Source organism: Hypanus sabinus, chromosome 14, assembly GCF_030144855.1.
Source record: "Hypanus sabinus isolate sHypSab1 chromosome 14, sHypSab1.hap1, whole genome shotgun sequence".
Lineage (NCBI taxonomy): Eukaryota > Metazoa > Chordata > Chondrichthyes > Myliobatiformes > Dasyatidae > Hypanus > Hypanus sabinus.
The window spans coordinates 16,180,489-16,197,430 of record NC_082719.1 but is presented as its reverse complement, the minus strand read 5'-3'; the positions used below and the strand labels follow the sequence as shown (position 1 = coordinate 16,197,430).

Below are 16,942 nucleotides of genomic sequence, written 5' to 3'. Positions count from 1 at the left end.
ACGGACGGAGGGCTTGGTTTTGTGCTGTAATCTCTATGACCTATCCACCGAAATTATAATAGTGAACACTGCTGTCCCATAATATTATTTCTACAGTTGTTTGTTAATTCTAAGCACAGACTGCCACTTCCACCTTTTTGCAGCTCAAAACGCTGAACAACAAACAAATCTTTTTAAAGTACCTGATCTGGATTAAGGAAAATCAACTCTTCTCTTAACGCGGGTAACATAAGTGTGAATTTATTTAAATGACGTAAAGGCATTGTTTATTTTTCAAACGTGCAGACTTCCATTCATGAATGCAGTAATTTGCATGATATATAGGTTAGTGATGATTCTATAATTCGCAGTATCTTGTCCTGTATTACTGTTATTTTACGATTTAATTGTCATTCTAATGTCAGTAACGTTATGTACTCTACGCTATGGCATTGTATTATTAATTTAGAAAACATACTAAATGTAACAATCATTACAGGAACAATATTACTAATTCAGGTAATTATTATAAATAATTATTATAAATCGTGATGTAAATCCTTGGCATCGCGCATCTTGGAACAGAAGCATGTGTGCCCCACCTAATCCTGAGTGTGGGAGCAGAGCTACGACAGATCAGAATGCTTCTCAGTCCAGCATTCTGTACTGTACGTAATCAAATCAGCGTGTGTTGTGGGGCATTGACGCCGGCTCCCAGACCGTCGCTAAAACTGAGTTGAGGCAGAGCTTGAGTCGGCAGAAAGTGCTGCAGTCACCCGGGAACACGGACACACTCGTTTCGGCAGCACAACAAAGGTCAAACTCTGCTCCTCACCCCCCCCCCCCCACGAAAGAATCCCCATCTACCTCATCTTCCATCCGCCCCCTCCCCAGCTTTCATTAGCCGAGTACAAAACAAAATCCGGCCAAAGGAGAATCAAAACCAGGAAAGTAGCGTCTGCAGTGAGAACCAGTGGAGCAGAGCTGTCTCACAATCGTGCTTCACAACAGCCAGAGTGTGAAGAAAATGGCTTCTCCCTCCGCCTCCTCCTCCTCCTCCCCGCAGGGAGGCGGGACTTCTCCAAACCCGCCAGATCACATTTGCCAGGTGGGTTGTAACAAATTCCAAAACATTTTTTTTGGTGGGAAGTATTGATTTTTTTCTCTTTCTCTCCGATATGTTATTTAACCTGCTTTGAGACTACAACCCTCTCCCGGCTCATAGAAAGGCCTTGAATCCGTTTCGGGGGTTGAAAGATAGGACTGACGTTGCCTGGGTTACCAAAATTATTTGAAGTCTTCAATCCCTGAGGTCGCCTTGAACTGGGGGTAAAATACTGGCCTAGATGCTTTGCGCTCGCCTTCCTGGTTCAGCTGACGGTCGAGAGCAGCCAGTGGGCATGACTCAGCGGTGGGGAGTTGGTTTGTACAGACGAAAGTAGGTGCTGTTGAAGGTGTATGTCTCGTCTAAATCTCACTCTCTTCCCAAGCACACAACATGAATAATGAATTTCTACATTAGTGTTGGGTATCCAATTGTCAATCCAAGATAGTTGTTGAAGATGCAGATTTAAGTGGTGAATAATATTCAGTTAATTTGATACGATTTATTGTCAGAATTATCTCTTTTTTTGTCTTGCACATTATTGTACTGTATTAATTTTTGTATGGACAGCGTGTGGAATGGCGTTATTCCGATGCTGCGCATTTTAAACATAGTTACTTTTAACTCTGTTTTATTCAACATGTTTCGGTTTATGTGTGTAAGATCGTTTGGCATAGCGAATATTTGATAACTAAACCAAAACAACAAACAAACGAAGATGCGCAATTTGCCATATATCTAAATAAGTCACTCAATTGTATGCATTTGTGTACGACCTGTTTGTAATCACGCAACATTTTTTTTCACTCTTAGCAAATTTGCACTGTATTTGTGGCTACAATGGAATGAAACTGGTAACATTATTTGCTCTGACTGTAAACTGACTCGGACGTACATATTTGCGGATGGGCGTAGTAGACATCTATGAAAAGTGATTGTCAATGATGCTCAGTTTATCCTTCGGCTGCACTGCTGATGTTTTCACAAATGCAATCTGCATGGCAATTTACTGCAACTTCAACTTCTTGTGCATAATCCCACTGAAAATGTCAATTATTTTTGAATGAGCTACAACAGAGTTTTAAAAAGAATCACTGGCTTTGGGGAAAAAAACTTAAAGATGTATGTTCTAACATTTATGACTTAATGCTTTAAGTGTTTATGTAATAATTGTAAAGTATAAGGTTTAGTTTAAAAGCCTACAATAGACAAGTTTTTGCTATTAGACTTTCAGATCGTCCTGAATTTACCAATTATTTTTGCTTTAGCTGACAGTGCCTCATTTTTTAACATAGGAAGACATCATATCAAAATACCCATCATACACCTAACATTTCCAGAAACACAGTTCCTTCATTAATTGAAGAATATCTGCATGTCCTTATTTTTATATTGTTTTCTGTAAACTTCAAAAATCATTAAAATTCAATATTCACCAAGTTCTCATCTAGATATTTCTTATTTTTTGTGAGATTTGCTGTTTCCACTACCCTGTCAGGTAGTGCATTCCAAATTCCAATTGCCTGCAGCATGAAAACTATCACCCATTATACAAATGACTTCTTCCCCTAAATCTGTGCCATTAGATTATGGCTATCTAAGCTATGGAGAAACATTTACTACTGTCTGCCCTGTTTATGCCACTGTATAAACTGTGTATAGCAGTTGTAGACCTCTGTCAGGATCTCTCCACACCCCGCAGCCTTCTGTGTCCAAAGTAAAACAATCACAGCCTATTCAATCTTTTCTCATCATTGAGGTGCTTTATCCCAGATCTAATTTTAAAACCAAATGCGGATGCTAGGAATCTAACACTAAAACAGAAAATGTTAGAACAACTCAACATATCAGTCAGCATTGTGAAAAGAAAAACTGTCAATATTTTGGGTCTTCAACCTTTTGTCAGAACTCAATTTCTTTTCCAACAAAGACTTACCGACTTTTCCCTGCTTTTTCTGTTTTTTTTAGATCTGGGTAAATCTCCTCTGCACACAGGTAATCTGAAGAATCACATCTTCCTTATGTGGTTGTGATTTCACCCTCCCCCACTGGTTTTTAACAAAGTAATATCTTTTCTTTAACTTTCCTGTTCTTGTATTCTGTGCCCACCCTATCTGCCTATGCTGCTGTATTCAGAAATGTTATTTGAGAACAGAAGTCCCTCTGTCCCTCTGATATATTTCTTAGATCCATCATGATTGCCTTTCCTGTATGGTATTCAGACTCCCAAAATGTATTAGTTAATCGGGATTACATTCCATCTGCCATTGCACTGTACTTACAAAACAAGTTCAATCTTGTTATGTAGCTTGAGACTGTCCTTCTCACTACACCATTTTTGTGTCTTCTACAAAAAAAATCCTGCCTCAATAGTATCTAAGTCATTCCTGTACACACAAATAGTAAGAATACCACTTTTGGCCACTATGGTACAAAACATTGGTCATTCTTTGGATCCAGTTTGCCAACTTGCCTGGATACCATGGATTGAGGTACCTTGTCAAATGCCTTACTAATCTCCCATCATCCACATTGCCCCCATCTGTATACTTAGTTGCAGGTTCAACAAGCTCAGTCACATTTTCAGACAGCCTTGCTGACTGTTGCAGGTTAGTCCATAATGTGTATTTCGTGGATTAATATTTATTAAGAAATGAGGCTCTCCAATGTTTTTAAAGTCAGTGACTTCACCATGGAGGCAACAAATATCCTATGCTTTAGATCTAGACTATGTTTAGTCATATAATACCATGGAAGTGTTCATTGTGAACAGACACAGTTTGTGTGATTCAAGTATCTGATCTCCATCAAATGGTAGGATTGCATTCATTTGAGATGCAGGATCAAATACCCTGACTTAAATTATGTGCATCAAGTTAGTGTGCCAGAAGAACATAGTTTGGGTTAGTGCAGAAGTTAAGAATAAAAATGCCCAAGAATATGATTGTCAGAAATAGAGCCAAGGATGCAGTTGTGTTCTGCCTTCTTGCTATAATGTTAAAGATACTCACAGTGAAAAATGTAATTGGAAAATAAGTGCAAAGATAGAATAAAATTGTAAGTAAAGTGCTGGCAAACTCAACAGGCCAGGCTACAGCTATGGAAAGAGAAACAGTTAACATTTCAGGTCAAATACCCCTTTTTTAAAAGAATAGTGTCAATGATCATGTCACCAATTCTGTCAAATTAATGTATGCAGTTGCTTTAAGTAATCATATAAATTACTTGTATGGGCAGTTTTATTCTATTTACAGTTATCATCCTTAATTTATTTTAATATACTATAACAGCAGAATAAATAACACAGCAAGCTGTTAGATTTTTAATTATTCTTTGCATGTGGCCATCATAGTTATAACTTTTTAAATATTCACCAATTGAGATAAAAAAAGAAATACATGAAAAGAGAACACGAGGTATCTGCAGATGCTGGAAATTCAACCAACGCACACAAAATGCTGGTGGAACGCAGCAGGCCAGGCAGCATCTATAGGGAGAAGCACTGTTGACGTTTTGGGCTGAGACCCTTCGTCGGGACTAACTGAAAAGAAAGATAGTAAGAGATTTGAAAGTAGGAGGGGGAGGGGAAAATGCGAAATGATAGGAGAAGACCGGAGGGGGTGGGGTGAAGCTGAGAGCCAAAAAGGTGATTGGCAAGAGGGATACAGAGCTGGAGAAGGGAAAGGATCATGGGACAGGAGGCCAAGGGAGAAGGAAAGAGGGAGGGGAGCACCAGAGAGAGATGGAGAATGGGCAGAAAGAGAGGGAAAAAAGGAGGGGGAAAAAACTAAATATATCAGGGATGGGGTAAGAAGGAGAGTAGGGGCATTAACGGAAGTTAGAGAAGTCAATGTTCATGCCATCAGGTTGGAGGCTACCCAGCTGGTATATAAGCTGGTATATAAGCCAACCTGAGTGTGGCTTCATCTTGACAGTAGAGGAGGCCATGGATAGACATATCAGAATGGAATACGACGTGGAATTAAAATGTGTGGCCACTGGTAGATCCTGTTTTCTCTGGCGGACAGAGAAACGGTCTCCCAGTCTGCTTCAGGTCTCACCAATATATAAAAGACCACACCAGGAGTACTGGATGCAGTATACCACACCAGCCGACTCACAGGTGAACTGTCACCTCACCTGGAAGGACTGTCTGGGGCCCTGAATAGTGGTGAGGGAGGAAGTGTAAGGGTAGATGTAGCACTTGTTCTGCTTACAAGGATAAGTGCCGGGAGGGAGATCGGTGGGAAGGGATGGGGGTGACGAATGGACAAGGGAGTCGCATAGGGAGTGATCCCTGCGGAAAGCAGACAGGGAAAGATGTGCTTGGTAGTGGGATCCTGTTGGAGGTGGCGGAAGTTACGGAGAATTATACTTTGGACCCGGAGTCTGGTGAGGTGTTAGCTGAGAACAAGGGGAACCCTATCCCGAGTGGGGTGGTGGGCGGATGGGGTGAGGGCAGATGTGTGGGAAATGGGAGAAATGCGTTTGAGAGCAGAGTTGATGGTGGAAGAAGGGAAGCCCCTTTATTTAAAAAAGGAAGACATCTCCTTCGTCCTGGAATGAAAAGCCTCATCCTGAGAGCAGATGCGGAGGAGACGGAGGAATTGTGAGAAGGGGATGGCATTTTTGCAAGAGACGGGGTAGAAAGAGGAATAGTCCAGATAGCTGTGACAGTCCATAGGCTTATAGTAGATATCAGTAGATAAGCCATTTCTAGAGATAGAGACAGAAAGATCAAGAAAGGGGAGGGAGGTGTCAGAAATGGACCAGGTAAATTTGAGGGTAGGGTGAAAGTTGGAGGCAAAGTTAATGAAGTCAACGAGCTCAGCATGCGTACAGGAAGCAGCGCCAATGCAGTCGTTGATGTAGCAAAGGAAAAGAAGGGAATGGATACCCATATAGGCTTGGAACATGGACTGTTCCACAAAGCCAACAAAAAGGCAGGCATAACTGGGACCCATGTGGGTGCCCATGGCTACACCTTTGGATTGGAGGAAGTGGGTGGAGCCAAAGGAGAAATTATTGAAAGTAAGAACTAATTCCACTAGACGGAGAAGAGTGGTGGTAGAGGGCAATTGGTTAGGTCTGGAATCCAAAAACAAGCGGAGAGCTTTGAGACATTCCTGAGGGGGGATGGAGGTATATAGGGACATGAAAAGAGATTCTTATAATATCCTAAAGGTTATTCTAAGCATTTAAAATAAATATCTGGAAAATTACAAAAAATTTAAAAGTTGAATACTACTTTTTTCTTTTAAAATCACAATGCTATAGTATAAACTTGTTCACTTAACACACTGTTAGTTTTAATTTTGTTATCTAAGTAAATTTTGTATACAGTATAATATTTGGATAATAATCTGAAGTGCAGTATTCTTGAACTATAATCTGGTATTAACAAATCCCTTTATGTTCTGTTTCTTTTAAAATTGCAATGACCATTGGTAAGATTTTCAAATGACAAGTCATTACAGCCAGAGATTACTGCACCATATCTGTTTCAGAAAGGTGGATTCTGATGTTTTTGTTAATTGCATTTTAGCCCAGATGGGTGTACCTGACTGAGTTCTAAAGACCTGTACTGACCAACTGGCTGGATTGTTCACCAATATCTTTAACTTCGCACTTCAGCAGTCTGAGGTACCCACGTGCTTGAAGCAGGCTACAATTCTACTAGTGCCTAAGAAGAATGTGGTGATCTGCCTCAATGACTACTGTCCAGTAGCATTTACATCCACTTTGAAGTGTTTTGAGAGGTTGGTGACAAAACATGTCAACTCCTACCTGAATCTGCTTCAAATTGCCTACTGGCACAAGAGGTCTACACCAGGTACCATTTCACTGGCACTTCACTGAACCCTGGAAAATCAGGACAGCAAAGATGCATACATCATGATGCTCTTTATCAACTGCAGCTTGGTATTCAATGCTATCATTCTCTTAGAACTAATCAATAAGCTTCAAATCTTTGGCCTCACTACTTCCTTGTGCAATATTTCCTCACTTGTAGACCCCTGTCAGTTTGGCTTGGCAACAATATCTCCTCCACAATCTCCATCAGCACGGGTGCTTAGTCTCCCTTCACTACCCATTTTACACCTCTGACTGTGTGGCCTTGTACAACTCCAGTGCATATTTAAGTTTGCTGACAACACCATTGTCATTGGATGAATCAAATGTTGTAAGAGGGAGATTGAAAATCTGGCTGAGTTGTGCTGGGCTACATGGCCTGACTCGCACATGGTCAGCAGAGATTGAGACGTGGCAGGGACAGCATGGTGCTGATTGGACCTGTCTCATGGCATCTCCTCGTCAGTTTCCTCCTCTGCCTCAGTGACACAAGCCTAGGCTTGTGGTGTGTGAGGTGATAGTCAATAGACAATAGGTGCAGAAGTAGACCATTCGGCCCCTCGAGTCTGCACCGCCATTCTGAGATCATGGCTGATCATTCACTATCAATACCCAGTCCCTGCCTTGTCCCCATATCCCTTGATTCCCCTATCCATCAGATATCTATCTAGTTCCTTCTTGAAAGCATCCAGAGAATTGGCCTCCACCATCTTCTGAGGCAGTGCATTCCACACCTCCACAACTCTCTGGGAGAAGAAGTTTTTCCTCAACTCTGTTTTAAATAACTGACCTCTTATTCTCAATCCATGCCCTCTGGTACTGGACTCTCCCAACATCTGGAACATATTTCCTGCCTCAATCCTATCAAATCCTTTAATTATCTTAAACGTTTCAATCAGATCCCCTCTCAATCTCCTCAATTCCAGTGTGTACAAGCCCAATCTCTCCAATCTCTCTGCGTAAGACAGCCCTGCCATCCCAGGAATCAATCTAGTGAATCTACGCTGCACTTCCTCAATTGCCAGAATGTCCTTCCTTAAACCTGGAGACCAAAACTGTGCACAATATTCCAGGTGTGGTCTCACCAGGGCCCTGTACAAATGCAAAAGGACATCCTTGCTCTTGTACTCAATTCCCCTTGTAACAAAGGCCAACATTCCATTTGCCCTCTTCACTGCTTGTTGCACTTGCTCATTCACCTTCATTGACTGATGAACTAGGACTCCTAGGTCTCTTTGCATTTCTCCCTTACCTAACTCGACACCGTTCAGACAATACTCTGCCCTCTTGTTCCTGCTTCCAAAGTGGATAACTTCACATTTATTCACATTGAATTACATCTGCCAAGTATCTGCCCACTCACCCAGCCTATCCAAGTCTCCCTGTATTCTCCTAACGTCCTCTTCGCATGTCACACTGCCACCCAGTTTAGTATCGTCAGCAAACTTGCTGAAATAGTTTTCAATGCCCTCATCTAAATCATTGACATAAATCGTAAAGAGCTGTGGTCCCAATACAGAGCCTTGTGGTACCCCACCAGTCACCTCCAGCCAGTCCGAGAAACACCCATTCACTGTTACCCTTTGCTTTCTATCTGCCAACCAGTTTTCTATCCATGTTGAAACCCTGCCCCCAATGCCATGAGCTCTGATTTTACTCACCAATCTCCTATGTGGCACCTTATCGAATGCCTTCTGAAAATCTAGGTACACTACATCCACTGGCTTACCCTCAAACACTTTGCTGGAACACTTTGGAGGGGCTAAAATTGCTTCTGCCCCCTCTACCTTTGTCAGTGCCTCGGCCAGTTATGATGGTCAGGTGAACTTGCTGCCGAAGACTCTCAGGAGTCAGTGTCTTTACAAAGTTGTGGAGGGCAAGCTCTTCCTGGGTCACGGGAGGGAACTGGAGGTAGCCATGTCAAACGCAGAGGCGGAGATTTGCCACGAATGCCCCCAGGCTTCCTCCCACAAAGCGCTGCCTGCTGTGCAGTTCTCCCCTCATTGCTTCCTCCAGTGGCCTCTGCTCGAAACAATGCTCTGAGTGCCGCTATGAGGGCTCTCTAGTCACACTGCTCAGCTGGCATTTGGTCGAGGCGGGACCACAGGGCTAGAAGGGATCAGGGCAAGGTGCACTGCCACCTTGGTGAGGCGCCAATCGTTGTGCCATGCAGCAAGCTTGACTGGCACCAGATAAGGCTCCAGGTACTGGTGTCATTGTATCTGGGAATCTTCAGGGAGAACCTTGTGGTGTTAATTGCTGGACCCTCATCTTTTTCTCCGGTGGCGGTGGTGTCCGCTGCATTGCAATTCTCCCATGGCTGTAGCTTCTTGGGTTTTCTGGCACGAGTCACGAGGAAGGCAGGTTATATGCTCCAGTGTGTACCTCAGGTTTGGGAGCATTGGGGTTCACTGGGAAGACACGAGGCTCAGTTCCTAGGTTCTCCCTCCAGGACACTGCTCAGAACCTCAACTTATTCCCTGGGTCTTCAGGTGCTCCATCGGAAGTCACTGCTCTTCATTTTGCCTTCAATTTCTAATTCCACTCCTGACACCAAATGTAGGGAACTTTTGGTCCACAATGACAGACAAGAAGAGGTTGTTTATCTCAACTACTGTTTTTATTGCAACATGCACAATAATAGACAGAGCACCATTGCTTAGTGAGAACCAACTCAGTCACATACAGATAAAGGAGTCAGGATTATCCACAAACACACAAGCGAGAAACTGTATAACCTAAGCTAAAATGTAATAACAAATGAACTTGAACATCTCACCATAATACTGCAAACACATTTTAAAAGAAGAACAGTAACTAACATTGGCCACAGGGAATGCAGGGGCGAGCTGTCGATCACAGCTCCAGCTGCTCCTGGAGCACCACACTATTATGGTTCTTGGATTTACTGAGTATGTCCGCAAGAAAACAAATCTCAGGGTTGTGTTTTGTGACAGATATGTACTTTAATTAAAAGTTTACTTTGAACTTCAATAATGCAGAAATGTATCCTTTAAAATTGTTGCCTGTGCAATTTTTAATTAACAATAATGGTAATAATGAAGATGTCAATCAGAAACTTTAAATCTATTTCATGCTCTGCAGAAGCTTCCTGAACTGCTGAATATTTTCAGCATTTTCTGTTTTTAACTTCAGTATCACATTAAATTTAAAGCAATTGTATCCTGAGGTTCATCACAAAAAATAGCAATTTAAATATAATTCTGTATCTGATTCTAACTACTGAGTGGAACCATTTCCCCAAATCTTGTTACATTTTTGTCTTTTTCCTTTGTACTTTGATTTCAAAATCTTTTACCTCATTTGAGAGATCTTAAACATCTTATTTTCTGCAATCTTTGGATCTAGATACTATCTTAAGGCAGTACCCACCTCTTACACCTGCTTTTATTAGTCATTAATCTGAGCCCTCTCCCAATTCCCTCGTAGCTTTAAATCAGTACTTCATGCCAAATCAAAGAATCATAGGTGCAGTTTGTTGGTGAATCAAGAAGATAAAAAAATACAGTGAAATATTAGTAAAACACTTACATCAGGATGCTATTCATCGACTGTAGCTCAGCATTTAGCACCATTTTTCCCACAATCCTGATTGAGAAGTTACCGAATCTGGGCTTCTGTACTTCCCTCTGCAATTGGATCCTCAACTTCTTAACCAAAAGACCACAATCTGTGTGGATTGGTGACAATATCTCCTCCTTGCTGATGATCAACACTGGTGCACCTCAAGGGTGTGTGCTTAGCCTATTGCTCTACTGTATATACCCATGACTGCGTGGCTCGGCACAGCTCAAATACCATCTATAAATTTGCTGATAATACAACCATTGTTGGTTGAATCTTGGATGGAGACAAGAGGGTGTACAGGAGTGAGTTATGCCAATTAGTGGAGTGGTGCTGCAGCAACAATCTTCCACTCAACATCAGTAGGATGAAAGAGCTGATTGTGAACTTCAGGAAGGGTAAGATGAAGGAACACATACCAATCTTCAGAGAGGGATCAGAAGTGGATAGAGTGATCAGCTTCAAGTTCCTGGGTGTCAAGATCTCTGAGGATCTAACCTGGTCCCAACATATTGGTGCAGTTATAAAGAAGGTAATACTTTAGAGTCTGAAGAGATTTGGTACGTCAACAAAAACACTCAAAAACATCTATAGATGTACTGCGGAGAACATTCTGACAGGCTGCATTACTGTCTGGTATGTGGTGGGGGGCAGTGTCTACTGCACAGTTCCGAAAGAAGCTGCAGAGGGTTGTAAATTTAGTTGGCTCCATCGTGGGTACTAGCCTACAAGGTACCCAGGACACCTTCAAGGAGCGGTGTCTCAGAAAGGCAGTGTCCGTTATTAAGGACCCCAGCACCCAGGGTATGCCCTTTTCTCACTGTTACCATCAGGTGGGAGATACAGAAGGCTGAAGGCACACACTCAGTGATTCAGGAACAGCTTCTTCCCCTCTGCCATCGGATTCCTAAATGGACATTGAACCCATGAACACTACCTCCCTTTTTTAATATATATGATTTCTATTTTTGCACAATTTTTATCTATTTAATTTACATATACTGTAATTGATTTACTTGTTTTTTTAAATTTTTTCTTCTATATTATGTATTGCATTGAACTGCTGCTGCTAAGTTGACAAATTTCATGACAAATGATTGTGATAATGAACCTGATTCTGATTCTGAAACATAATTTTTAGAACATTGTGTTTTTATTCTTAAAAATACAGGAACTATTATTTTCATCTTCCATACAATCTACGGCATTTAGATAGAGTGGGCCCAGTCTTACATCTGTTGTTTTTCTTTTAACCTTAAAGTCCAGTTAATTTTATAGTAATTTGAAGTGAAAGCAGATTTAAAATATTATTCACATGACTGCTTCATATGTTGAATGGATAAAATTTTGAGGAAATAAAAGTCCCTAAAAGCCACGCTGAGATGCTATAATACTTGTTGATTTTAAGACTGTTAAACTTGGAAAAATACAATTCTATGATATCTCATCATGATTAAAATGACCAGAGAATGCAATGTGCTGACAGCATAAGCTGGCAACAAGGTCTATATCTTACAAAAACACACAGGTTAGTCGGTAAATTGGTCACATTGGTGGAATTGGGTGGTGTGGGAGCATAGGGCTATGAGGGTGAATTACAGTATTTCTAAATAAATACACTGGGATATGGGAAGAGAAAAGACAGAGTTTAATCCAGCCAAGTATGAGGTGAAAAATTAAAGCACACAGTTAATGGCAGATCCCTCAGTAGTATTGATTAACTAAAGGTTTTTGGGGTCCAAGTCCATGCCTCTCTGAAAGTAGTTACACAGGTTGATAGGGTGGTAGTGTGAGGTATATAGTGTGCCTGACTTTTAGTTGATGCTTTGAGTTCAAGAGTCAGGAAATTGTATGGGATCTTTATAAACTCTGGTTAGGCTGCTCCTATTGTATTTAATTCTGGTTCCCCCCCCCCCCCCCCCCCCTTTATAGGAGATGGAGACTTTGGAGAGGGTGGAAAAAAGGTTTACTAGGACACTGCCTGGATTAGAGAGCCTGTGCTCTAATATGTAGGACAAACACCTCTACTTTCTGAGGAGGCTGAAGAGAGCTGGACTACGCCCATCAATATTCATTATCTTTTACAGTTGTGTAGTTAAGAGTATCTGAACAGGCTGCATCATTGTGCGAAATGGAGACTACAGTACATTGTGGCGGACAGGAGGACTCCATAATGTATAGTTAGAACTGTCCAAAGCATCACTGGCATCAGCCTACCTGCCATCAAGGATATACAAATCATGAGAAAATCTGCAGTTGCAGGAAATGTTGACTGTTTACTGTTTACCATAGATGCTGACTGGCCTGCTGAGTTCCTCCAGCATTTTCTGTGTACAAACATAGAAACTAACAGCACAATATAGTCCCTTCGGCCCATGGTGCTGTGCCAAACATGTCCCTATTTTAGAAAATACCTAGGGTTACCCATAGCCCTCTATTTTTCTAAGCTCCATGTACCTATTCAGGAGTCTCTTGAAAGACCCTGTTGTATCCATCTCCACCACCTTTGCTGGCAGCCCATTCCATGCACTCATCACTCTCTGTTTTTTAAAAAAAAACTTGCCCCTGACATCTTCTCTGTATCTACTTCCAAGCACCTTAAAACTGTGTCCTCTTGTGTTAGCCATTTCAGCCCTGGGAACAAGCCTTTGACTATCCACACAATCAGTGCCTCTCATCATTCTCATGAAACTTGGCTGGAGGAAGGGCAGGATTGGCTGATGCAGGTACCGGAGTTTAGGTGTTTTTAAAAGGAATAGGATGGGAGGTAGAAAAGTGGGGGGCAGAGTAGCATTACTGGTCAGGGATGGTATCACGGCTATAGAAAGGGAGGATGCTGCAGAGGGCATGTCCACTGAGCCAGTGTGGGTGGAAGTCAGAAATAGGAAATACAAGGTTGTAGTTATGGGTGATTTCAACTTCCCCCATATTGACTGGCACCTCCTGACTGCAAGGGGGATAGATGGGGCTGAGTTTGTCAGATGTGTTCAAGAAGGATTCCTGACACAGTATGTGGACCAGTCGACGAGAGGAGAGACCAGATTGGATTTAGTTCTGGGTAATGAACCTGGTCAGGTGGCAGACCTCTTGGTTGGGGAATATTTTGGTGAGAGTGACCACAACTCCCTTAGCTTCAGCATAGCTATGGAAAAGGATAAAAACAGACAAAATGGGAAAGTGCTTAACTGGGGAAGGGCTAACTATGAAGGGATGAGGCAGGAACTAGCGAGAGTAAATTGGAAACAGATGTCTGAGGGTGAAAGCACAGAAGTAATGTGGAGGAGGTTTAGGGACCATTTATGCTGGGTTCAGGATAGGAAACACTGAGACAAGGAAAAAATTGTAAGAAAAAGGAACCATGGCTGACGAAACATGTGAGGAAACTTGTCAAGAGGAAGAAGGAAGCATATAAGAATGTAAGATATAAGCTTATATAAGAAAATAAGCTTCTTAGATATAATAAACTGGGCTCATGAGGAATATAGAGTAGCCAGGAAGGAGCTTAAGAAAGGACTTGGGCGAGCCCAAAGGGAGCATGAGAAGGCATTGGCATGTAGGATTAAGGAGAACCCCAAGGCATTCTATGCGTATGTGAAGAACAGAAGGATGACAAGAATGAAGGTGGGACCGCTAAAGAATAAAGAAGGCAACATGTACCTGGAGGTGGAGGAGGTTGGGGAGGTTCTAAATGAATACTTGGCTTCAGTATTCACAAGTGAAAAGGACCTTGATCAGGGTGAGGTCAAAATATAAAAGGCCTGTGTGCTGGACAATGTGGAGATTAAGGAAGAAGAAGTGTTGGATCTTCTTAAAAACATCAAGATTGATAAGTCCCCAGGGCTGGATGTGATATACCCCAGGTTGCTGTGGGAAGTGAGAGAAGAGATCACTGTAGCAGTAGCTATGATCTTTGAATCGTCTTTGGCTGCAGGGGAGGTGCCAGAGGATTGGAGAATGGCAAATGTAGTTCCATTGTTTAAATAGGGAGAATCCTGGGAACTGTTGAGTCTTACGTCGGTGGTCTGCAAACTATTGTAAAGGATTCTTAAGGATAGGATCTATGGGCATTTGGAGAAGTACAGTCTACTCAAGGATAGTCAATATGGATTTGTGAAGGTTGTGCCTCATGAGCCTAATTAAGTTTTTTGAAGAGGTAACAAAAGAAATTGATGAGAGTAGGGCGGTAGATGTGGTCTACATGGATTTTAGCAAGGCATTTGACAAGGTCCCCCATGAGAGACTCATCCAGAAAGTCATGAGGCATGGGATCAATGGAACATTGGATGTTTGGATAAAAAATTGGCTTACAGGAAGAAAGCAGAGGGTAGTAGTGGATGGAAAGTATTCTGCCTGGAGGTTGGCAACGCAAGCATCTGTCCTGGGACCCCTGCTCTTTGTGATTTTTATAAATGACCTGAATGAAGAGGCAGAAAGATGGGTGAGTAAGTTTGCAGATGACACGAAGATTAGAGGAGTTGTGGATGGAGCTGTGGCCATGTTGACTATTCATAATCATATTATAGCTCACCAAATGTTCATAAATCCTGCCTCGCAGGATTTATGTTGTAAGGAGATAAAGTGTATATGTTTTTTAAAAAGCCAGCAATATGAAGAATTGCATCCACCCTGTTTATGTCCCTTGTCTATCAGGGAAGAAGCTATGCAGCATCCACACCAGGACCATGAGACACAAAAACAGTTATTTCTCCCAAGTCGTCAGGCTGATCAACACCTCCACCCATCCTTCAACCTTACCATGCATTGCCACTTCATGCTTGCACTTTACACCTCATACCCCCACTAACACAGTCACTGCCCTGTGTTTTCATATGTCCTGCTTCTAACTAGAAGTGTTCCTCTTGGTAAGAGTCGCGTTGTCACTTTATCATTTCCTATTAGTCACCTTATTTTAAGATATTTTATGTACGTGCAATCTGTCCATGTACATAGGACGATCTTGTGTACATAGAATAGTACAGCACAGTACAGGCCCTTCGGCCTACAATGCTGTGCCGACCCTTAAACCCTGCCTCCCATATAACCCACCCCACCTTAAATTCCTCCATATACCTGTGTAGTAGTCTCTTAAATTTCACTAATGTATCTGCCTCCACCACTGACTCAGGCAGTGCATTCCATGCACCAACCACTCTTTCTTTCTTTTTAAATCTTTTTATTAATTTTAAACAAACATAAATGAAACATGAATACAAGGTGTTTGAGAGTACATAATTAATAGTTTAAATAGACATTCAGATATATAATAATAAAAATATATAACCTCCCAAACTCAGAACATTAATGAACAAAGAAGCAAAAAGAAAAATAAAAGAAAGACCCCCCCCAAAAAAGAGGAAAAAAAAACAAAAAAAAACACTACCCAACATGGTCCATTGAATAATATTACGTACATATACAGTAGTGCCAATAACTCCGAACCTCCATCCAAATAATTAAGGATAATATAAGTAAGGTTTAGGAAAAGACAATTCAACTCATATGAAAATGTTGAATACATGGTCTCCAAGTTTCTTCAAATTTAACTGAAGGATCAAAAACCACACTTCTAATTTTTTCTAAACTCAAACAAGAGATAGTTTGAGAAAACCACTGAAATACAGTTGGAGGATTAATTTCTTTCCAATTCAATAAAATAGATCTTCTAGCCATTAATGTAACAAATGCAATCATTCGTTGAGATGAAGCGGATAAACGGTTATTATCCGTCATTGGTAAACGGAAAATTGCAGTAAAAGGATGCGGTTGGAAATTGATATTTAAAACTCTTGAAATAATGCTGAAAATATCTTTCCAATAATTTTGTAAACAAGGACAAGACCAGAACGTACGAGTCAATGAAGCAACATCAGAATGACATCTATCGCAGGTTGAATTAAGATGAGAATAAAATCGAGCCAGTTTATCCTTAGACATATGAGCTCTATGTACAACCTTAAGTTGTATTAGGGCATGTTTAGCACAAATAGAGGACGAATTTACCAATAATAAATTTTTTTCCCATTGCTCAGTAGATATAGGACAATGCAACTCTTCTTGCCATTCCTTCTTAATTTTTTCTGATACATCTGACTGTGAATTCATGATCATCTTATAAATGATGGCTACTAAACCCTTTTGATAAGGATTAAGGGCTAGAATTCTTTCTGTAATGTTCAATGGACATTCTTTCGAAAAAGACTGTAACTCATTATACAAAAAATTTCTAACTTGCAAATATCTAAAAAAAAATGGGTTTTAGGTAAATTATATTTATTAGATAGCTGTTCAAAGGACATAATGTTATCATCCAGAAACAGATCACGAAAACATGTTATACCTTTTGTTTTCCATAAAAGAAAAGCTTGATCCATAGATGAAGGCTGAAAAAAATAATTAGATATTATAGGACATGATAAAATA

General features: G+C 41.1%; 1 protein-coding gene across 1 annotated transcript in view; it reads left to right on the top strand.

Annotated features, from left to right (window-relative positions):
• Positions 1-291: 291 nt before the first annotated feature.
• ank2b (ankyrin 2b, neuronal) overlaps positions 292-16,942 on the top strand; it is an 801,710-nt gene continuing 785,059 nt past the window's right edge. The window contains exon 1 of the mRNA XM_059988791.1: positions 292-1,087. Within this exon, the coding sequence (XP_059844774.1) occupies positions 1,007-1,087 (81 nt within the window). The 5' untranslated portion in view covers positions 292-1,006. The remainder of the gene's footprint in view (positions 1,088-16,942) is intronic.